This window comes from Ornithorhynchus anatinus, chromosome X5 (genome assembly GCF_004115215.2).
Source record: "Ornithorhynchus anatinus isolate Pmale09 chromosome X5, mOrnAna1.pri.v4, whole genome shotgun sequence".
Classification (NCBI taxonomy): domain Eukaryota; kingdom Metazoa; phylum Chordata; class Mammalia; order Monotremata; family Ornithorhynchidae; genus Ornithorhynchus; species Ornithorhynchus anatinus.
Genome location: NC_041753.1, coordinates 732,208 through 754,658, shown reverse-complemented (window position 1 = coordinate 754,658; position 22,451 = coordinate 732,208). Strand labels below are relative to the sequence as shown.

The following is a 22,451-nucleotide window of genomic DNA, read 5'->3' as shown; positions in this document are numbered from 1 at the left end:
AGCGCCGTTCCGAGCGCCGGGGGAGATCCGGGGTCATCGCGTCGTCCCCCGTGGGGCTCCCGGTCTTCACCCCCATTTTCCAGATGAGGGAACCGAGGCCCAGAGAAGTGAAGTGACTCGCCCACGGTCACCCAGCTGACAAGTGGCAGAGGCGGGAGTCGAACCCATGACCTCTGACTCCCAAGCCCGGGCTCTTTCCACTGAGCCACGCTGCTTCTCCGATGACAACGGTGGTATTCGTTAAGCGCTTACTACGTGCAGAGCGCCGTTCTGAGCGCGGGGGGGGGGGTACGGGGTGATGGAGTTGTCCCCCGTGGGGGGTTCACGGTTTTAATCCCCATTTTGCAGATGAGGTCGCCGAGGCCCAGAGGAGTGAAGCGACTCGCCCAGTCACGCGGCTGGCGAGTGGTGGGGCCGGGATTAGAACCCACCACCTCTGACTCCCAAGCCCGGGCTGAACTATGCGCCCGGCACCGTTCGAAGCGCCGGGGGAGATCCGGGGGCATCGGGTGGGCCCGCGGGAGGCTCGCGGGCTGCGTCCCCGTTTTCCAGATGAGGGAACCGAGGCCCGGAGAAGCGAAGTGACCGGCCCACGGTCACGCGGCTGACGAGCGGCAGGGCCGGGGTGTCGTTCTGCGCCCTCGCTCGGCGCACAGCACTGTCCTAGGCGCTGGGAATGGACACCGGGCAACAGAGAGGGACCGTCCCTGCCCAACGACGGGCCACCGGGCTGCCTGCGCGCCCTCCACCCCTGCCCCCCCCCCCAGTCACATAATGATGGCATTCGGTAAGCGCTTACTATGTGCCAATAATAACAACGTTGGTATCTGTTAAGCGCTTACTCTGTGCCGAGCACTGTTCTGAGCGCTGGAGTAGATCCAGGGTCATCAGGTCGTCCCACGTGAGGCTCAGGGTCTTCATCCCCATTTTTCCAGACGAGGGAACGGAGGCCCGGAGAAGTGAAGTGACTGGCCCACGGTCACCCGGCTGACAAGTGGCAGGGCCGGGATTGGAACCCGTGACCTCTGACTCCTAAGCCCGGGCTCTTTCCACTGAGTCACGCCGCTTCTCTGTGCGCTGGGGGTAGAAGGTGATGAGGTGGGGCTCCCAGGCCTCATCCCCATTTGACAGATGAGGGAACTGAGGCTCAGAGAAGTGAAGTGACTTGCCCCATCGCGCTCCACACCTGACCACCGCCCCCCCCCAAGCGCGCGCCCCCCCCCGGCGCCCCCCCGACCCCCTCCGGGGTCACCGATTTGTTCATTCGATCGTATTAATAATGTTGGTGTCTGTTAAGCGCTCACTGTGTGCAGGACACCGTTCGAAGCGCCGGGGGGGGGGGCTACAAGGTGATCAGGTTGTCCCACGTGGGGCTCACAGTCAATGCCCATTTTACAGATGAGGTCACTGAGGCCCGGAGAAGTGAAGTGACTCGCCCAAAGCCACACAGCTGGCAAGGGGCAGAGCCGGGATTCGAACCCACGACCTCTGACTCCCAAGCCCGAGCTCTTTCCGCCAAGCCTCGCCGCTTCTGGATTCAGCGCTTAGAACGGTGCCCGGCACACAGTAGGCGCCTAACAAAATGCCGTCGAGCAGTGCGGCTCAGCGGGAAGGGCGCGGTCGCGAGTGCGGATCCCGGCCCTGCCACCCGTCAGCTGTGTGACGGTGGGCGAGTCGCTTCACTCCACTGGGCCTCAGTTCCTCGTCTGGAGAACGGGGACGAAGGCCGGGAGCCTCCGGCGGGACGACCCGATGACCCCGTATCTCCCCCGGCGCTTAGGACGGTGCTCCGCCCAGAGTGAGCGCTCAACAGACGCCGTCGTTGCTGTTACGGTTATCACCGGTATTTATCGAGCGCTTCCGGCGGGCGGGGCACCGTACCGGGCGCTCGGAGGGCACAATCCGGCCGCCGCGAAGGGAGACGACGGCCGCCCACACGGGGCCGAGGACGGCGGGAAGCGGGACCGACCGGGCGTGCTTGTATATCGGATTATTTATTATCGCGAATGATACGTATATATATATATATATATATATCTCCGTGATCCCATTTCTCTCGATGACATCGACGCCAGATGGCCTCTCCCCGTTGGCCGCGTGTCCGTGAACAATTAACGTCGGTCCTCGTGAAGCGCTCCGATGTGCCGGGCGCCGTTCCAGGCGCCGGGGCGGACACGGCGGGGGATCGGGTCGTCCCCCGCGGGGCTCCCGGTCTTCATCCCCGTCTGACAGACGGGGGAACCGAGGCCCGGAGGGGGGGAAGCGACTCGGCCCGCAGTCGCCCGGCTGACGAGGGGCAGAGCCGGGGGGGGGTCGAACCCACGACCTCGGACTCCCAAGCCCGGGCTCTTGCCACTGGGCCGCGCTGCTTCTCTAAGCTCAGCACAGCGCTCTGCGCAGGGTGGGCGCTCGACAGACGCGACCGAACGAATGGCGGGCTGGGGAGCCCCGGGTCCCGGGTTCTGATCCCGCCCCCTCCACTCGTCCGCTGGGTGACGTCGGGCAGGTCGCCTCTCCGGGCCTCAGTTCCCTCCTCCGTCGAATGGGGATGAGGAGCGGGAGCGCGGCCCCGTCGCTTCGGACGCCCCCCGGAAGCGAGGGCTTAACCAAGCCCATCGTCATCCTCCCCCTCCCCTCCCCGTCGGTTTTCTGGGCGTCGAAGCCCCCCGCCCGCGGCAGAGGTGTGATGAGGGAGGCGGCGGCGGCGGCGTACAAAGCGCCTTTGTTCCCGAGCCTCGGGGGGAATCAGGTGCGCCAAGGCCCAGACCCATGGGATCCGCCCCATCCCCGGCCGGGCCCGGCCCTTCTCCTCCTCCTCCTCCCCTTCCCTCCTCCTCCTCGCCCCGCCGGCCTCTGGACCTCCGAGGACCCGGGTTAATAATCGCGACGTTGGGATCTGTACTCGGTGCGGAGCACCGTTCCAAGCGCCGGGGGACATCCGGGGTGATCGGGCGGTCCCCCGTGAGGCTCACGGCGAATCCCCATCTCCCAGATGAGGGAACTGAGGCCCGGAGAGGCGAAGCGACCGGCCCACGGTCACCCGGGCCGACGAGGGGCCGGGCCGGGAGCCGAACCCATGACCTCGGACTCCGAAGCCCGGCCTCTCTCCGCTGAGCCGCGCTGCTTCCCGATCCCGCCTAATCCCGCCTCCTCCTCCTCCTGCCCCACCTGTCCCCCGGGGGTGACCTCGGCTCGGTCGTTTCGCCCCTCCCGGCCACGGTTCCGTCCTCTGTCAAATGGGGACGATGAGAATCGCGTTGGTATCTGTCAAGCGCTCGCTCCGTGCACGGCACCGTTCTAAGCGCCGGGGGCGGGAAGGGCTCATCGGGTCGGTCCCCATTTTACGGAGGAGGGAACTGAGGCACGGGGAAGTGAAGGGACCCCTCGGTCCCTTCCCGGTCACACGGCCAAATGGCAGAGCTGGGATCCGAACCCGCGACCGCTGACGCCCAAGCCCGGGCTCTTTCCACTGGGCCAACGCCGGATGGAGACCGGGAGCCCCACGGGGCCGGCGTCCGACGACCTCATTCGCTGGGCATCCGTGAAGCGCTTCCTGTGGGCCGAGCCCCGTTCTGAGCCCGGGCTTCGGGGTCGGAGGCCGCGGGTCCGGATCCCGGCTCGGCCACTCGGCGGCTGTGTGACTTCGGGCGAGTCGCTCCACCTCTCGGTGCCTCGGTTCCCTCGTCTGTCAAGTGGGGATGAAGACCGGGAGCCCCGCGGGGGACGACCCGATTCCCCCCGTGTCCGCCCCGGCGCTTGGAACGGTGCTCGGCGCGTAGTGGGCGCTTGACAGATACCGCCATTATTGTACGGGGTCATCAGGTGAGGCTCGCGGTCTTCATCCCCGTTTTCCAGAAGAGGGGACTGAGGCACCGAGAAGTGCCTTCCCCTCCCCTCAGCACTGTGCTCCTTCCTATAGGTTATTTATCACCCCGTTTACTCTGTGAATTAGGTGTATCTCTCCTTGATTCTATTCATCTTGACGACGTCGTCTCGTTTTCCTCTGTTTTGTTTGGCTTTGCCCTCCGTCTCCCCCGATTAGACCGTGAGCCCGTCCTCGGGCGGGGACCGTCTCCCTCCGTTGCCAAATCGTCCGTTCCAAGCGCTTAGTACGGTGCTCCGCACATAGTGAGCGCTCAGTAAATACTATCGAACGAAAAGTCGCTTCGCCTCTCTGGGCCTCGGCGACCTCGCCTGTCAAATGCCGACGGAGACTGTGAGCCCCGCATCGTTAACGATTGGCCCTTGCTAAGCCCTTACTGTGTGCGAAGCACTGTGCTGAGCGCCGGGAGGGATACGGGGTGATCGGACCGTCCCCTGTGGGGCTCACGGTCCCAGGGGAGGCCACTGAGGCCCAGAGAAGTGAAGCGGCCTGCCCAAAGCCCCCCAGCTGACAGGCGGCGGAGTGGGGATCAGATCCCGTGACCTCTGATAATACTAGTGTTGGTATCCGTTAAGCGCTTACTGTGTGCCGAGCACCGTTCTAAGCGCTGGGGGAGATCCGGGGTCATCGGGTCGGCCCACGTGGGGCTCACGGTTAATCCCCAATTTTCCAGATGAGGTCACCGGAGGCCCAGAGCGGTGAAGCGACTCGCCCACGGTCACGCACGGCTGACCAGTGGCGGGGCCGGGATCCGAACCCGTGACCCCCGACTCCCAAGCCGGGGCTCTTTCCGCTGAGTCGCGCCGCTTCCACGTGGGACCTGATTAGCCCGTGTCTGCCCCAGCGTTTAGAACGGTGCTTGGCGCCTAGCGAGCGCTTAGCGAATGCTATCGTCGTCATTATTACTATCATCGTTACCCAGCCTGTCGTCTTCCTCCCTGCCGGGCCCGTCGTCCACAGCCCACCCCGGGAACGCCGCCGCTCCACACGGCCCCCCCCCCCGTCGCGACGCGGGAACATCGGGCGATAGGAGGGAATGTCGGGCGATAGGAAGGAAGGCCTCGCCGACGGGTGCCCACGTGCTCCTCCGCCCTCCTCCCCGGTGGCAAGGCACGGGGACGGGGAAGGACGGCGCAACGGTAACCGTGCCTCCCGTTGAGCGCGTCCCACGTGCCGGGCCCCGTACTAAGCGCCGGGGTGGATCCGAGCAAACGGGGTTGGACGCGGTCCTCGTCCCGCCTGGGGCTCCCAGTCCCCGTCCCCATCTGACCGATGAGGGAACTGGAGAAGCCAAGTGACTTCCCCGAGGTCACCGGGCAGACGGGTGGCGGGGGCGGGATTGGAACCCGTGACCACCTGACTCCCAGGGCCGGGCTCCAGCCGCTGCGCCGTGCCGCTTCTCGTGGACGACCGCGTCGGTGTCCGCTGAGCGCTTACTACGCGCAGAGCGCCGTTCTGAGCGCCGGGGGAGAGACGGGGTCATCGGGCCGTCCCACGTGGGGCTCCCGGTCTTCACCCCCATTTGACAGATGAGGGAACCGAGGCCCAGAGAGGCGGAGCGACTCGCCGGCGGTCGAGGGGCGGGGCTGGGATTCGAACCCACGACCCCGGACTCCCGGGCCCGCGCTCTCGCCGCTGAGCCACGCTGCCGGACGACTAGAGAGAGAGAGAAAGGGACGGGGCGAGGACGGAGGCCAAGACGATCTCGGCTCCTCGCTTTTATTGTCGGCCCTCCGAACCCCGGCCCCGCGGGAGGGTCCGCCCCGACGGGCCGACGGGGCGGGGACCTCGGGCCGGGCGACGCAGACCCCGGCGGGGCGGGCGGGGGACGCGGCGAGGGCGGCGCGCACCCCTCCCCCCACTGGGCGGCGGGACCCCCGGCCCCGACGCGGGTCCCCCAGAGCGCGGCGGGCGGCCCGACGGCGCCACGCGGTCCTCGGCCGGCGCGGCGGGAGGCCCGGCGACCCTCCGCCGCGCTCCGCCGGCGCCCTCGGCGGCGCCGGGGGTCCCCCGGGCCGGGGCCGGGGCCGACGCGGCTCGAGGGCGGGGTCAGGGGGCTGCGCCGGTGCCTGTCGCGGTACAGCTGGGGGGCGGGGGCGCCGGCCTGGGGACAGAGAGAGAGACGGGGGGACGGGTCGGGGGAGACGAAGGGGCCGCCAGCTCCTCGCGGGCAGGGAGTGCGTCCCTCTGCGGGGCTCTCCTCCTCTCCCCAGCGCTCAGCACAGCGCTCTGCACGCGGTAAGCGCTCGGGGGATCCGATGGAATGAATGCTTGGGCATTTCCCCCAGCAGTCTTTCCGGGCCCTCCACCCCCGCCCCCCCCCCCCGTGACCGATCCATCGGTGGTATTCAGTGAGTGCTCACTTGGCGCGGAGCACCGGCGACACACCGGCGCGAGGCGAGTGTGATCCCGTGGGTAAACATTTCGTACTCTGGTCCTGCCGTCTTTCGATTACTTCGGGGTCTGTCCTCGCCCCCCCCCCCGCCCCCCGCCCCCGCCGGTGATAACGATACCGTCCCAAGCGCTCACCGCGGTGCTCCGCACAGCGCAAGCGCTCGGTAAATACGATCGAACGAACGAACGGCAACCGTGGTGTCCGTCGGGCGCGCGGTGTGGGCCGGGCACTGTGCTGAGCGCCGGGGCGGGTCCGAGCAAACGGGCTCGGACCCAGTCCCCGCTCCCCGTCTCAATCCCCATTTGACAGATGAGGAAACTGAGGCCCAGAGAAGCGAAGCCACCCGCCCAGATTCACAGAGCGGACACGGGGCGGAGCCGGGATCGGAACCCGCCGCCTCCTGCCTCGCGGGCCCGGGCTCCAGCCGCTGAGCCTTGCTTGCGGTGAGGTCGCCGAGGCCCAGAGGAGGGAGGTGCCCCGCCCAACGTCACCCAGCAGGCAGGCGGCGGAGCCGGGATCGGAACCCACGACCTCCGACGCCCAAACCCGGGCTCTTTCCGCTCAGCCACGCGGCCTCTCTAAGCGCTCACCGCGTGCCAAGCGCCGTCCGAAGCGCCGGCGTAGAATCGAGGGAGCCGGTCCCCATCCGGCTCACCCTCTTAACGATAGCAGTGACGACGCTGGTATCTGTTAAGCGCTCACTCTGTGCGGGGCACCGCTCTAAGCGCTGGGGGAGATCCGGGGTCGTGAGGCCGTCCCACGGGAGGCTCCCAGTCTTCATCCCCATTTTAGAGAAGCAGCGCGGCTCGGCGGAGAGGGCCCGGGCTTTGGAGTCAGAGGTCGTGGGTTCGAATCCCGGCACCCGCCACCCGTCGGCTGGGTGACCGTGGGCAGGTCGCTTCGCTTCTCCGGGCCTCGGTCACCTCACCTGGAAAATGGGGATGAAGACCGGGAGCCCCGCGTGGGACGACCCGATTCCCCTGCGGCGCTCAGGACGGTGCTCTGCACACAGCGAGCGCCTAACAAACACCAACGCTGTTATCGTTATCTTCCAGACGGGGGGACGTGAGGCCCGGAGAAGCGACGCGACTCGCCCGCAGTCGCACAGCTGCCCGGGGGCGGGGCCGGCATTCGAACCCGTGACCTCGGACTCCCAAGCCCGGGCTCTTGCCGCCGACTCTGGATCCCCATCGTCCGGAAGAAGGGAACGGCGGCCCCGAGAAGGGAAGTGACCCGTCCGAGGTCCCCCTCGGCGGGGCCGGGGTTACAGCGGGCGCCCCCTTACCTGGAGGGCGCCGTCGCGGCCAGAGCGGTAGCGTCGGGGAGCTCTCGGCCGCAGGGGTCGGTGGGCGAGGGCCTCCGGGGGGCGGGGGGCTTGGCGGGGCCCTGAACCTGCGGGGGGAGAGCAGGGCGTCGGGGAGGGGGCGGGGCCCCGGGGTCCGGGGGGTGGGGGACAGCCCCCCTCGACGGGGTCTCCGAGCCCCCGGTCCCGCCACGGAGAAGGTGGGCGTCGTGCGCTCTCCCCCCCCCCCCGCCCCCCCGGTCTCGATCAGGACATCAGAGGCATCTCTCAAGCGCCTACCACGTGCCCGGCCGGGCAAACGGGGGTGGACGCGGTCCCCGTCCCACGGAGGGCTCCCGCTCCCGATCCCCGTCTTACGGATCCGTCGGTTCGATCGAATCTATCGAGCGCGTACGGAGCGCGGGGAGCGATGGTGACCACGGCGCCCGTTAAGCGCTCGCCGGGCGCCGGGCCGAGCGCCGGGGCCGACACAGGCGGATCGGATCGGACCCGGGGCCCGGGCTCACACCCTTGCTTCGTCCCCGTCTTGCGGGTCCATTCATTCGATCCCCCCGGGCGGCCGTATCTACCGAGCGCTTCCCGCGGGCGGGTCGTGATAATTACGGCGTTTAAGCGCCTGCCACGGGCCGGGCGCCGTTCCGAGCGCCGGGGCCGGTCGCGGCCCCCGTCCCCCGCGGGGCTCCCGGTCTTAATCCAGGTGAGGAAACCGAGGCCCGGGGAGGCGACGTGAGCCGCCCCGGGGCACGGAGCCGACGGGCGGCGGAGCCGGGGGGGGGGGGACGACCCGTGACCCCCGGACCCCCGGGCCCGAGCTTCTCCACGCCCGGCGGGGGACCCGGACCCGGGACCCCGAGACGAGGAGCCTCCCGCTCCACCGACCGGGCCGGCCGGGCTCGTCACCTGCCGGCTCCCGGCCGCGGGGTCGGGGGGCGGCGGGCGCGAGGGGGGGGGTCGGGCCGGCCGGGGTCCGCGGCCCGGGCGGGGCAGAGAGAGGGCGCGGCCGGCGAGCGGGGGGCGCGCGGCGGGGCGGGCGGGGGGCGGGAGCCGACGATGCCGGGCGGCGGGCAGACGCGAGCGGGGGGAGAGGAGAGGGGCGGGAGAAGGGAGACCGCGTGGCGGCGGCGAGGACGAGGCCCCCTCCCCGCCGACGCCCCTCCGGGGGCCCCCCGCCCCCCGGCCCGGGTTTACCTGCCGGGGTCCGGGCACGGGGTCGGGCGGGAGAGGCCCAGAGGGGGGGCGGGGGTGGCCGGGCCCGCCGGGCCGCGGAGAGACGGAGGCGGAGAGGGGACGGGGACACGGACCACGGGCGCGGGGGGGGGGGGGGTCGGGGACCCGAGAGACGGGGTCGGGGACCGCGACGGATGAAGAGAGGCGGACGGGGACGGGCGGGGAGCGGCGGGGTGGCAGAGATGCGGGGTGGGTGGCGGCGGCGGAGGGGCCCGCGGGCACGGCGCCCGCCGGCCCGCGGCCTCACGCGGGGTCGGGGCGTCCGCGGAGGGCGGGACGGGGGAGGCGCCGGGCTGCGGGCGTCGTGCGGGGAGCCGGTCCCGCCGCCCCCCTCCCCGCAACCCCCCCCGGCCCCGCCGACGTGGGCGTCGAGGGCGCTTACCCACCCCTGAGCGGGGGGGCGCCCCCACCCCCGCAGGCAGCGCCAGCCCCCTTCCCCGGGCACGGTCCAGGGCGGCGGCGAGGCGCCGGCGGGCGGAGGAGGGCAGGGCCCGCCACCGCCTGGGGCGGGAAGGGAGAGGGGGCGATGGCCGGGGACTGGGGGGGGGACGGGGGGCGGAGGCAAGAGGGGGCCGGGGGGCGAGGGGCAGGGGCTAGAAGGAGGACGGGATGAGGGGCGGGAGCGGGAAGGGCGAGGGGGCGAGGGGCAGGGGCTGGAAGGGCGAGGGGGCGAGGGGAAGGGGCTGGAGGGGAGAGAGGAAGAGGAGCTGGAAGGAAGAGGGGTTGAGGGGAAGGGGCCGGGGGAGAGGGAGGAAGAGCGGCGGGGGCTGGAAGGAAGACGGGGTGGAACGGGGGGCGGGAGGGAGGGGAGGGGAAGACCGGGGGAGGAGGGAGGAAGGGTGGGGGGCGACGACGGGGCGGGGGCACACGCCCCCTTCCCCGCTGGGGGGAGGAAAGCGGGAGGAGAGGCCCCCCACGATTAAACCCCCCCCCCCCCCGCCCCCCGTCGATCACTCGACCGTGCCTACGAAGCGCTTTCGGTGCGCGGAGCGCCGCCCCGACGCATCTTGGCAGAGGACGGGGGTCCCTGCCCACGAGGAGCTTACGGTCCGGAGGGGGAGACCGGCGCCGGTGGCGGTGAATTCGATTCCGGATGCGACGCATCGGGGCCGCGGGGCCGAGGGACGGGGGACCGGATCCAAGTGCCGGGGCGACGCCGGAGGGGGCGGGAGGAGAGGGAAGGGGGCTCCCACCTCGTGCCGGGCCCCCCGCCCCCCGAAACCCCTTCCCTCCCCCCCCCGCCCCCCGGCTCACCTTAGCGCCGGACAGCGACTGGAGCTCGGTCGCCCGGGAGCGCCGGGGGAGACTGGTCTGCGGGCCCCTGGCAGCGGAGGGAGGGTCAGACGGTCGACCCGTCCGCTGAGCGCTCACTGCGCGCGGAGGGCCGCGCCGCGCGCTCGGGAGAACGCGACGGGACGACCCCCCCCCCCCCGCCCCTTTTCTCTGCGCTCGCCGGGGGCGGGGGCGGCCTCTCCCGATTGCCGCGTGGCCCTTTCCCGAGCGCCCGGGACAGCGTTCCGCGCACGGGAGGCGCTCGAGAAGTACCACCGGATGAATGACCGGTTCCGTTACCGGCCGGCCCGTTCCGAGCGCCCGGTACGGCGCTCTGCACCCAGGAAGCGCTCCATAAATACCACCGAACGGACGGACGGACGTTACACGGACGCGTTTAGGGTTAGGGCGGAAGGGGTGCTCTCCCTCCCCCACCCCCCCATTTACTCTGGCTTACCCCCAGCCGTTCGCCCAGAAGCTCCCGTGGAGGAACCGAACCCGCGTCTCCGCCGCCTCGCTGCGGGGGAGGGAGGGGTCGGCGCGGGAGGGGCGGGGGTCCGCACGGGGGTGTGGGGTCCGGGCGGGGGCGGGGGGCGGAGGGGCAGCGGGATGGCCCGAGCGGCTGGAGCCCGGGGCCCGGGAGGCAGGAGGTCGTGGGTCCCGACCTCCGCTCCGCCCCGTGCCCGCCGAGTGACCTCGGGCGAGTCACTTCACTTCTCGAGGCCTCGGCGACCTCACCTGGCAAACGGGGACGGAGGCCGGCGGGACGGGGGCTGGGGCCGACCCGGTTTGCTCGTCTCCGCCCCGGCGCTCCCGACGGCGCCCGGCGCCTAGCGAGCGCTCGACAGACACCGCTCTCTTTAGGCTCGGTGGCAAGAGCCCGGGCTGGGGAGTCCGAGGTCACGGGTTCGAACTCCGCCCCCGCCCCCCGACGGGCGCTTAGAACGGTGCTCCGCGCCTGGGAAGCGCTCGACCGATCCCCACGTTATTGTTCTTATTATCAAAAGAGGAACGCGGAGGGAGGCTTGGGCAGGGGAGGGGGCGACACGACGGGGGGGGGGGGGGCGGGCGCGGGACGGCGGGGTCCGAGGGCTACCTGTCCAGCCCGCCGGTCCCCTTGAGCCGGCCCGGGCCCCGGCGGAGGGAGCGGCGACGGAGCCGGTGCTTGTACCAGACCCCCAGGGCCACCAGCAGCAGCAGCAGCAGGGTCAGGCTGAGGAGCAGGCCCGCGGTCAGGGAGCGGGCCGCTGCGGGGAGGGAGGGGTCGGAGGTCAGCGGTCGGGGGGGGTCCCGGAACCAAGGGGCCGGGAGGGGGAACCGAGTCGGGGGGCCACGGGGACGCGGACGCCGGGGACGCGGCGCGGGGAAGCGGCGCGGCGCGGCGGATCGCGGCCGGGCCCGGGAGTCGGAGGGTCGCGGGTTCCGATCCCTCCTCGGCCACCCGTCCGCCGGGCGCCCCGGGGGCCGCCCCCCTCGCTTCTCCGCACCTCACTTCCCTCGTCCGTCCAACGGGGACCCGAGACCGTGAGCTCCGCGCGGGACCGGGGCCGATCGGATGGGCCCGCGGGGAGGATCGCCAGCACGGCGCCCGGTGGGCGCCGTCCGGGTCGGACGCCGTCCCCGCTCTTCGCTCCCGTTTTCCAGATGAGGTCGCTGAGGCCCAGAGGAGTGGAGCGACTCGCCCGGGGACACACGGCGGACTCGGGGCGGAGCCGGGGTTAGGAACCCAGGTCCTTCTGACTCCCGGCCCCGCGCTCGTGCCACTGAGCCGCGCTGCTTCTCGCCACCCCGGCGCTTAGAACGGTGCTCGACGCGGAGTGAGCGCCTGACGGATACCGTCGTCGTCATTCCGGCGCTTAGCCCGGCACACGGTAACCGCTTAAAAAATACCATTATTAATATCGTTATCACCTTTGGGCTGGCCCAGGGCCCCGCTATCCACACTGCCTCCGGTGCCGTGAGTCTCGCAGTTGGGCGGCGCCCACCCCTCTTGACAGTGGCAGTGCCCGCGGCTGTTGCAGACCTGGAGGGGGCAGGACGGGTGGCATCTGGGAGCCCGTCGCGGGGCGGGGACGGTCCCTCTCCGCCGCCGAACCGTCCGTCCCGAGCGCTCGGTACGGCGCTCTGCGCGCAGCGCGCGCTCAGTCAATACCGCCCAACGAACCAACGAGCCAAAGAGGGCTCTGCGGCGCAATGGGTCCGCCCGTCGGGCAGTCGCGGTACCCGTTAAGCGCTTCCTAGGCGCCGAGCGCCGTTCCCGGCGCTGGGGGAGATTACGGGGTGGTCGGGCCGGCCCCCGTGGGGCTCCCGCTCATCATCCCCGTTCGACGGATGAGGGAACCGAGGCCCAGGGAAGCGAAGCGGCTCGCCCGGGGTCACCCGGCGGGTAGGCGGCGGAGCCGGGATTCGAACCCCCCGACCTCCGGCTCCCGAGCCCGGGCTCTTTCCCGCCGAGCCACGCCGCTCCTCGGAGGGAGCCGAGGCCCCGGCGGAGGGAGGTGACGGGCCCGGGGTCACGCGGCGGGCAGGCGGCGGAGCCGGGCTGCGGACTCCCGGGCCCGGGAAGCAGCGCGATCGGGTCTGACCCGACTATCCGCTCTCCGTCGCCGCGCTGAGGGCGGCGCTTGGCCCCTAGGAAGCGCTTCACAGACACCACCGTCAAAACCGTTAGCGTTCCGTGGGCGGGAGGGCGTTCGGAGCCCCTCCGTCCCTCTCTCGCGGCGGCAGCCCCCCGACCCCGCGACCTCCGACCCGCCCGGCCCGCGGGTCCGGTCCGCGGCCGTGCCGCCCTCCCCGCGGCGCCCGGTCCGGCGGCCCGCGCCGACCGACCGCGCGACTGACCCCGCGTCCGTGGCACTTGCTGCGGCACTCCTCCGCCTTCAGGGTCTCCACGGGCTGACACCTCCGCTCCACGCACACCTGGGGGAGGGGACGGAGGGGTGGGCGGGCGTCGGGGCGGGGGGCACGGGGGGGGGGGGGCACCGTCCCCGCCGCGCCCTCCCCCTCACCAGGCCGGGGCCACAGGAGGTGCCCGTCAGGGCCAGGGGGGGCTGGGCCACGTCCTCGCCGAGGTCCAGGTGGGTCCAGCGGCAGGCCCGCCGGGTCCCGTTGGCAGCCACCGTCTCCGTCCGCGTCTCCCGGGCCGTGCCCACCAGGGGCCGGGCGCCGCCGCCCCGGCACTGTAGCTGCCCGCAGCCGGCATCCCTGTGGGGAATTCGTCCGGTAGTATTCACCGGGCGCTTACTCCGCGCGGAGCGCCGGACCGGGCGCCCGGGACGGACGGTCCGGCGCCGGACGGAGCCCGGCCCCGCCCGGGGGCGGGCGCGCGGTCCGGTCGGGGGACGCGCGGCGGGCGGGGTCGGGCTCAGGCCAGTGCTCCGCGCCCAGCGGGCGCTCAGCAGACACGCCCGGACCGACGGGACCCGTTAAGCGCTCACCGCGCTCCGGACGCCGGGCCCGATCCGGCCCCTGGGCCGCCCGGGGGCTCGGTTAGGAGGGAGAACCGTAGGAGCCACGACTGAGGCGCTTACTGTGGGGCAGGCGCTGTTCTAAGCGCTGGGGTGGACCCGGTCCCCGTCCCCCGGGGGGGCTCCCGCCGTGCCCCGGTGGAAAGAGCCCGGGCTTGGGAGCCAGAGGAGGTCACGGGTCCGGATCCCCGCTCCGCCCCTGGTCAGCTGGGTGACCGTGGGCGAGTCACTTCACTTCTCTGGGCCTCACTCACCTCATCTGGAAAACGGGGGATTAACCGCGAGCCTCACGTGGGCCAACCCGATGACCCCGGATCTCCCCCGGCGCTCAGAACGGGGCTCGGCACAGGGTAAGCGCTCAACGGATGCCGACGCCGTTATTATCCCCGTCTCCCGGACGAGGGACCCGGGGCCCAGAGAAGTGAAGCGACTTGCCCGAGGTCCCACGGCGGACAGGTGGGACAGGCGAGCCTCGGGCGGGACGGCCCGATTACCCTGCAACCATCCCGGCGCTTAGAACGGCGCTCTGCACGCGATAGGCGCTTAACGGATACCGACGTCAGCAAGCGGCGGAGCCGGGATTAGAACCCGGGTCCCGCCGACGGGTCCGGGCGCCGGCCACCGGCGGGTCTCGAATCCCCGGTCGAGGAAACCGGGGCCCGGAGGAGTTAAACCATCGTGACGACGGCGACGACGACGACGACGACGACGGCGGCATTTTGAAGGGCTTAAGTGCCGCACGCCGCGCCGAGCTCCGCGGAGGACGCGAGCACGGCGGATCGGATCCGGTCCCCGTCCCCCCGTGGGGCTCCCGGTCTCCGTCCCCATCTTCCGGACGAGTGGACCGAGGCCCGGAGAGGCGAGGCGACCGGCCCGAGGCCTCCCGGCGGACAAGCGGAGGCGGGGGACGCCGACCTCCCGACTCCCGGGCCCGGGCTCGAGCCGCCGGGCCACGCCGCTCCCAAGCGACTCGGCCGGGGCTCGGAACCCGGGTCCTCCGCCTCCCGGGCCCGGGCCGCGGCCGGGGGGGGGCGAGGGCGGGGAGGCCGGGTCGGGGGGGGGGGGGGTGGGGGGTCGGGGCGGGCACTCACCGGGGGGGCACAGGGCCGGTAGCCCCCGTCGGCCCGGCGCCCGCAGCTCCCGAAGGCGTCGCCTCGGACGTTGGCGGCCAGGAGGCAGGGGCCGGGTGCGGGGCTCGCCCCGGGACCCCACAGCGCCCGGCACTGAGCGGCGTAGGACGCGCAGCGGCCGCCCGCGCACACGGCCTCCTCCCCGGCCCCCGTGCCGCAGGGCTCTCCGTCCCCGAGGCTGGCGTCCGGCGGGCAGCGCGGCCCGTCCCCCGGGCAGGACTCGGGCAGGTCGCAGGCTCCACGGCGGGGGCGGCACTCCCAGCCCGCCGGGCGGAACTGCGGGGGCGACGGCGGTCAGCGCGGGCGGCGCCGCGGGGCCGCCCCCCCCCTCCCCGGCCCCGCCGGCCCCCCCGGCGCCCGGCCCACCCGGCAATCCCGGCAGCACAGCTGGTCCGAAGAGCACTGGGCGCCGGGCATCAGCTGGCAGGAGGTGGCGTTGCAGCAGGGGTCAGAGCAGTCCTGGCCGGGGAGCAAACGCGCAACAATCTGTTGGTCCGTGCCCTCCCGGGTGCTCCGCACGGAGCGGCCGCTCAATGGGTACCACTCGCCGACGGTCCGCTCGGCGCAGAGAGCGCCGGCCGACAGACGGGAGCGGCCTGGGGCCGGGCGCGGGGGGTGAGAGCAGGGAGGGCGACACGGGGCTCGGCGGCGGGGCTCGGCGGCAGGACCCCGGGCTGGTGGGCCGTGACCCACCTGGCGGAGGCCACAGTCGCACCGCTCCCCGGGCTCCACCAACAGGTTGCCGCAGCGGGGGGTCCGGGGGGTCCGGGCGGGGCGGGGGTCCCCGCGGGCGAACAGGCAGGCCTTGCCCCCCGCCCGCAGCCCCCGCTCCAGGGCCTCCCGGCTGCAGGTGCTGAAGCTCAGGCCGGGCAGGAACCTGCCGGGGGCAGAGGGGGGGGCGGGGGGTGAGACCGGCCGGCTCCGCCGCCTGACCCCGGTCGAGCCGCTTCTCGTCTCTCGGCCTCGGCTCCCCCGTCGGGAAGATGGGGACGAGGACCGGGAGACCCGACTGGCTTGGATCCCCCGCCGGCCGCTCCACCGACGCCGCGGCCGTCGGTGAGGCTCCCGGGCTTCGTCCCCATTTAACGGATGAGGTCGCTGAGGCCCAGAGAAGTGAAGCGACTCGCCGGCTGGCAGGGCTCGAACCCATGACCTCCGCCTCCCGAGCCCTTTCCACCGAGCCACGCTGCTTTCCGGCGGGTCTCTCTCTATCCCAGCGCTCAGTTCGGTGTCTTTCTGCTGGGAAAGAAAGCCGGGTGGGCGAAGAGCCGGGAGCCGGGAGACTCCCCCCCCGAGACCCTGAACTCACCGTGGGCGGGGAACGTCGCGTCCCGCCGAGGTGTTATCGGTTCGTATCGTTTTACCGTCACGAGAGGCAGCGTGGCCTAGCGGGTAGGGCCCGGGTTCCGGGCGCCAGAAGGACCCGGGTCCTGACCCCGGCTCCGCCGCTTATCCGCCGCGCGACCTCGGGCGAGCCGCTTCGCTTTTCTGGGCCTCCGTTCCCTCGTGGGGAAAACGGGGATCGAGAGCGCGGGCCCCGCGCGGGGACGGGACCGTCGTCCCACCCGTCTATCTAATTTCGCCGGCGTCCGCCGCGGTGCCCGGCGCAGAGTGAGCGCTCAACGGAGAAGCAGCTCGGCTCAGGGGGGAGAGCCCGGGCCGTCGGAGGTCACGGGTTTGGATCCCGCCCCCGCCCCCCCGTCGGCCGGGTGACCGTGGGCGAGTCACTTCCCTTCTCCGGGCCTCGGTTCCCCCGTCCGTCAGATGGGGACGAAGACCGGGAGCCTCCCGTGGGACCGCCCGATGACCCCGGATCTCCCCCGGCGCTCAGCACGGTGCTCGGCACAGACCGGGCGCTTAACCGATACCGACATCGTCGTCGTCATTATTCTCCGAGGCTCGGTTCCCGCCTCTGGAAAATGGGGACGAAGACCGTGAGCCGCACGCGGGACCGCCTGATGACCCCTCAGCGCTCTGCACGTAGTAAGCGCTCAGTAAATACCACCGGACGGACGGCGCTCGGCACATAGCGCTCAACCGACAGCAACGTTCTCATTACTCTCCCGAGCGCTTAGTACGGCGCTCTGCAAAAGGTGAGCACTCAGTAAGCGCAACAGACTGGCACGTAGTAAACGCTCAACGGCGATCACTTTGAAAACGAGAAGAGAAATGGCTCCTCCCGGTGCGTTCGGACCCCCGCCCCCCGCGTCCCCCCCCCCCCGCCCCCCCCGGCCCTCCCCGGCCCGGCTCACGCGGTGGCGGCCTCCATGATGCAGCTCTTGGCGGGGGGTCGGTCGGGGCAGGGGCAGGCTTCTCCCGGGGGGTCGTGGGGGAGCCCCAGGCTGTGGCCCAGCTCGTGGGCCATGGTGGAAGCCAGGCCCAGCACGCTCACCGAGTGGTCCTGCGGGCAGAGGGGACGCGGCGCGTGACGCGGGGAGGGACGGGACCGCCGCCCTCCGCGGGGCCGGGCGGGGGGCCCGGCCGGGGGAGGGGGGGGGGGGGGTCGTCTCACCACGTTGACGCCGCCGGAGAACTCCGGGGAGCAGATGGAGTCGTGCACGGCCATGCCCACGGCGGCGCCGGAGAACAGAGAGGCCCTGGAGCCGGGGGAGAGGGCGAGGGGTCGACGCGGCCGAGACGCGGGGACCCGCGCGCTGCGCTCCGCCGCCTCGCCGCTCCGGCCGCCCACCCTCCTCACCCCCCCCCCGCGCCGTCCCTCTCCCCGCGAAGCCCTTCCAAACTAGAGGAGCGGCGCGGCTCAGGGGAGAGAGGGCTTGGGAGTCAGAGGGCGTGGGTTCGAAGCCCGGCTCTGCCCCCTGTCAGCCCGTGGGCCGGGCCTCGGTTCCCTCCTCTGGAAGATGGGGATTCACCGGGAGCCTCCCGTGGGACCGCCCGATGACCCCGGATCTCCCCCGGCGCTTAGAACGGGGCCGGGCACAGAGTAAGCGCTTCACCGGTACCCACGTGATTGCTAAAGCCTTATCGAAGGCCCGTCTCCTCCTCCAGGAGGCCTTCCCAGACTAGGCCCTCCTCTCCTCCCGCTCCCTCCTGCTTCGCCCTGACTCGCTCCCTTCACCCGTCGCCCGTCCTTCGGCCCCGCGCCGATTACGTCCGTATCCCTCATTTATTTATTTCTGTAAAGGGTCGCCTCCCCCGTCCAGACCGCGGGCTCCCAGCGGGCGGGGAACGCGTCCGGTCGCCGCCGGACCGTCCCGTCCCCAGCGCCCCGTACCGTGCTCCGCGCCCGGCGACCAACCGGTCTACGGAAACGTCCGCCTCCCCCCCCCCCCCGGACCGTCCGCTCGTCGTGGGCGGGGAATGTGTCCGTCACGCCGTCGTACTGCCCTCTCTCCCGAGCGCTCAGTACAGTGCCCCGCGCACGGTCACGGCTCAATAAACGACGCCGGACCCGACGGGTCGATCGCCGGATCGGGGTGTCTCGGGGGCGCGGCCGTGGCCGGGGGCGAGCGGCGGTCGGGGGGGGGGGGGTCCGGAGGGTCCGCCGCGAGGCTCACGTGACCAGCTGGGCGCTGTCGTGGGGCAGCCGGGGCAGCAGGTCCGTCCGGCGCCAGCGGAGGAACCGGTCCAGCGCGGCGCCCGGGTCCCGGCTCAGCGTCGCGCCGGCCCCGGGGGTCCAGGCCTCGATGCCCACCAGGGCCACCCGCACCCCCAGCGGGAGGAAGAACTGCCGGGGAGGCGGGGGGGCTTGGGGGGGCGGTCCAGGAGGCCCCCGCCCCTCGGCCCCGCCCTCTCCCCCCCGGCTCCGGCCCCCCCCCACCCCGTGCCACCCGCACCCCCGGCCGATGGAAGAGCTGGGGGGGGGACGGGGAGGGCTCGAAGGGGTGGGCCCGGAGACCCCTCCCCACGTGGCCTCGCCCCCGCCCCCCCCCGCCCCCCGACGCTCACCGCGTCCACCAGGTTGGCCACCTCCAGCATGCGGGTCTGGAGCTCCTGGGCATCCGGGTAGCGCCGGACCTGGCGGCAGGCGGGCGTGAGGTCGGCGGGCACGGGGCGGATCGCCGCCCCCTCCCGCCCCCGGGACCTGCCCGTCCGCCCCCCCGCCGCTCACCTCCGAGGGGTCGGCCACGATCACCAGCTCCACCAACCTGGGCTCGCCGCCGGCTCCGCCACGGCCCGTCTGCCCCTGCGGCGAGGGAGCGGCCCGGTGGGGCACTGCCCGGGGGGGCGCCGCCCCGGCCCCTCCCCTCCCTCCCACTCCCGTTCATCCGTTCGTCCTATTCACTGAGCGCTCACTGCGTGCGGAGCGCCGGACCAGGCGCTTGGGAGAGGCCGATACGACGATAAACGGTCGCCCCGCCCACGACGAGCTCACAGTCTAGGGGGAATCACGGCATTTAAGCGCTTATTGACGACGACGACGACGGTTAAGCGCTCGCTCTGCGCCAAGCGCCGTCCTGAGCGCCGGGGGAGATTATCGGGCCGTCCCGCGTCTCAGTCCCCATCTCACAGATGAGGTCGCCGAGGCCCAGAGAAGCGACTCGCCCCAGGTCACACGGCCGACAAGTGGCGGGGCCGGGACGAGCGCCCGCGGCCTCTCGACTCCCGAGCCCGGGCTCTTTCCACTCAGCCGCGCCGCTTTTTCAAATGTGCGGAGCTGCCCATTTCTATCCGTGCCCATCTCCCCCTCCGATGACGACGACGGCATCGGTTAAGCGCTCACGGCGTGCCGGGCACCGTTCTGAGCGCCGGGAGGGATAGAAGCTAACGGGGCGGGACACGGTCGCCGTCCCGCGGGGGGGGGGGGCCCCAGGTCCAAATCCCCGTTTTCCCGGAAGCCCAGAGAAGTGATTTGCCCCGGGTCCCCCGGCGGAGGAGTGGCGGAGGCGGGATCGGAGAACCCGGGCCCCCCCGGCTCCCGGGCCCCACCCACCAGGCGGGGCCGCCCCTTACCCGCCGTGCGGGCCGCGGCCCGGGGGGCGGCGGGCGCGTGGCGCAGGACCCCCCCGGCAGGCGGAGGTCGTCGGTCCCGGTGACCCGGACGGGGCCGTCGGGCCCTCCCGCCGTCGGCTCCAGGGCCAGGCTGACCCCCGGGGTCAACGCCACCAGTCCCCTGCGGCGGAGAAGCGGGCGGCGGTGGGGCCTGGGGTCCGCCGGCCCCCCCGCCGCCCCGCCGCCCCGCCGCCGTCTCCCGTACCTGAGCCCGGAGCAGGTGCAGACGGAGACCCGGGAGTCCGGGAGGCCCAGCACGGTCCCGTGATAGCAGCAGTTCTCCTGCGGCCCGGGGAGGAGGGAGGGGAAGGCTCGGCGGGCACCGTCCCTCCGCTCCCGCGTCCCCCGACGGTGCCCGCCGCCCCGTCTCTCTCCCCCTCGCCCCCTACTCACCAGGGCGTCCCCGGCCCGGGGGTGGCGGGGTCCGGCCGGCCGGGGCCACGTCGGGGAGGGGGGGCGCGGGAGCAGAACCCTGGAGGCGGGACGGGAGGGGACGGGGTCGGCGCCGGGCCGGGGGCCGCCGCCCGCCCCGCCGCCCCGGCCCGCCGCGCCCTCTCACTCGTTCCGACGCAGGTCCAGGACGCGTTCCAGTCCCGCCAGGTCCAGGGCGATCCGCAGGGCGGAGGGCGGCCCGTCCTGTCGGGGGGCGGGGGGCCCGGGCAGGGTGACCCCGGGGGCGCGGACCCCGGGGGGGCGGGGGGCTCCCCGGCGGAGGGGGAGGGGGCGCGGGAAGCGGGTCGGGGCGCGGAGCATTGTTCTGGGGGGGTGGAGGGTCCGGCTCCTTCCCCACCCCACCCCCCCGGGCTTCCTGCCCCGGGGAGGAAACGAGGCCGGGTGGGGTGGGGGGCGGAGGGCCCGTCCCCCGCCCCCCCCCCGCCCGGCCCTTCCTGTGACTCAGTGCGAAACCCCGGGCCGGACACGTGGGGAAGCTGGACGGGGACGGGACGGGGCCCGAAGCTCCGAAAGCTGGGCTGGGGGGTCCTGGGGGGGAGGGTCCTGGGCGGGGGAGGGTCCTGGGGGGGAGGAAAGAGTCTCGGAGGGGAAGGGTCCTGGGGGGGAGGGGAGGGTCTTGGAGGGAGGAGGGTCCTGGAGGGGAGAGGGTCGGGGGGGGGGGAGGAGGGTCCTGAGGGGGAGGAGGGTCCTGGGGGGTGGAGGGTCCTGGGGGGGGGAAGGATCCTGGGGGGGGAAGGATCCTGGGGGGGAAGGATGCTGGGGAGGGAGGGGAGGGTCCTGGGAGGGGGAGGGTCCCGGGGGGTGGAAAGAGCCTTGGAGGGGAAGGGTCCTATGGGGGAAGGATACTGGGGGGGGGGGAAAGGAGGGTCTTGGGGGGAGGAGGAGGATCCGGGGGGGGGCAGAGGGTCCCGGGGGGGGAGGATCCTGGTGGGGAAGGATCCTGGGGGGGGTGGGGAGGGTCGTGGGGGGCGGAGGGTCCCGGGGGGGGAGGGGAGAGAGTCCCGGGGGGAGAAGGATCCCGGTGGGGAAGGATCCCGGGGGGCGGGGAGGGGCCCGGGGCGGGGGGAGAGTCCCGGAGGGGGAGGGGGCGGGGGGTTCTCACCCGGAGGGCGTCCTTCAGGCTGACCGTCCCGTTACCCCGCAAAACCAAGGGGGTGGCGTGTCCCGGCGGGGTCCGCTCCGGCCGCCGCCCCCCTGCGGGGTCCACCGTCAGGACCGGACGCGACCCCCACCCGCCCAGCCGGGGACCCCCGCGGCCTCCCCTCCCCCCTCCCCCCCGGGACCTTCCCTCCTCCATCCATTCGATCGTCCCGGCGGAGCGCTCGCCGCGTGCGGGGCACTGCGCCGAGCGCTCGGGACGGTGCCCTACGACAGTCGGCGGACGCCAGCCCCGCTCACCGCGAGCTCACAGTCTAGAAGCTCGCGGTCCCCGGCCGAACAGCCATCGATAGAAATCGATCGAATGACAGACGGGGACATGGGGGGGGGGGGGGGCGGAAGACGACAAGAGGAGGGGGACCTGCCCTTTGACCCCTCCGGGATAGGCCGTGCCAGTGTCTCGGGCCGGGCGGGTGGCACGGCTTGGCACGGGCCGCGGGGGGGGGGGGGCGGTCCGGAGGGGAAAAAAAGGGGAAAGAGGAGACGAGGCGCCCACCCTCGCGATGCCCACCTGCTCCTGGCCCTGCATCCCGTTGCCATGGAGACGGGGGGGGCATCCCGCGTCTCCACGGCAACGAAAGCCTGCCTGTTCCCCCCAGCATCCCGTCCCGAAGGAGGGACACCCCCCCCCCCACCCCGACCCGTCGGGGGTGCGGGACTCACCGGGGTGCGCGGCGGCGGACGGGGGGCTGCCCGCGCCCAGGAGCCCGAGGGTCCACAGCAGGGCCAGCCGCATGGCGGCGGGGGGGAGGGGGATGCTCGGGACGCCGCGGGGCTGCGCGAGGCGCCGCGGGGACCGGCTCCGCGGGACTCGCGCCGCCGCCGGCCCCGATCCGGGAGCTCCGGCCCCGCCCCCTCCCCGTCCGGGACACGCCCACGGGGGCGTCACGTGCCCGGCCCCTCCCCGGGGCCCCGCGAGCCCCCGCCCCCTCCGAGCGTTCGACCGGGCCCCGACCGTGACGTCACGCCGGACCGAGGCCCCGCCCACTCGGAGCGCCCGCTCCGACCCCGCCCGCTCTCGTGACGTCATAACGGGCCGAGGACCCCCCCCCCCCCGGGATCACTCCGAGCGTTCTGGGCGCTCCGCCCAAACTCGTGACGTCATGTGGGACCGCGGCCCCGCCCCCGGACGTTCTGTGAGACCCCCCGCCCGCTCTCGTGACGTCATATCGGACCGAGGCCCCGTCCGTTCGGTGAGACCCTCCGCCCGCTC

General features: G+C 73.0%; 1 protein-coding gene across 1 annotated transcript; it reads right to left on the bottom strand.

The window, feature by feature from the left end:
- Positions 1-663: 663 nt before the first annotated feature.
- Positions 664-22,050, bottom strand: ADAM15 (ADAM metallopeptidase domain 15). The gene is made up of 24 exons (XM_039910850.1): positions 21,902-22,050; positions 21,183-21,274; positions 20,187-20,263; positions 20,021-20,099; positions 19,833-19,909; positions 19,543-19,748; positions 18,747-18,850; positions 18,584-18,652; positions 18,193-18,362; positions 17,190-17,274; positions 16,930-17,078; positions 15,371-15,554; positions 15,044-15,136; positions 14,643-14,953; positions 13,089-13,287; positions 12,922-12,999; positions 11,992-12,103; positions 11,177-11,327; positions 10,538-10,597; positions 10,063-10,129; positions 7,861-7,960; positions 7,564-7,670; positions 5,746-5,987; positions 664-670 (listed from the first exon to the last, which is right to left on the bottom strand). The coding sequence occupies exons 1-24, from the start codon at positions 21,972-21,974 to the stop codon at positions 664-666; spliced, it is 2,892 nt and encodes a 963-aa protein (XP_039766784.1). The 5' UTR covers positions 21,975-22,050.
- Positions 22,051-22,451: the final 401 nt, after the last annotated feature.

Excerpts from the sequence above, each read along its gene's own strand:
- ADAM15 (XM_039910850.1), bottom strand. The coding sequence starts at position 21,974 with ATGCGGCTGGCCCTGCTGTGGACCCTCGGGCTCCTGGGCGCGGGCAGC. Across the intron at positions 18,851-19,542 it reads GGGGCCCGGGAGCCGGGGGG|TGCCCCACCGGGCCGCTCCC; the intron begins GCCCGGGTTCTC and ends CCCCCCGGGCAG. Across the intron at positions 5,988-7,563 it reads GCCGCGACGGCGCCCTCCAG|GCCGGCGCCCCCGCCCCCCA; the intron begins GTAAGGGGGCGC and ends CTCTGTCCCCAG.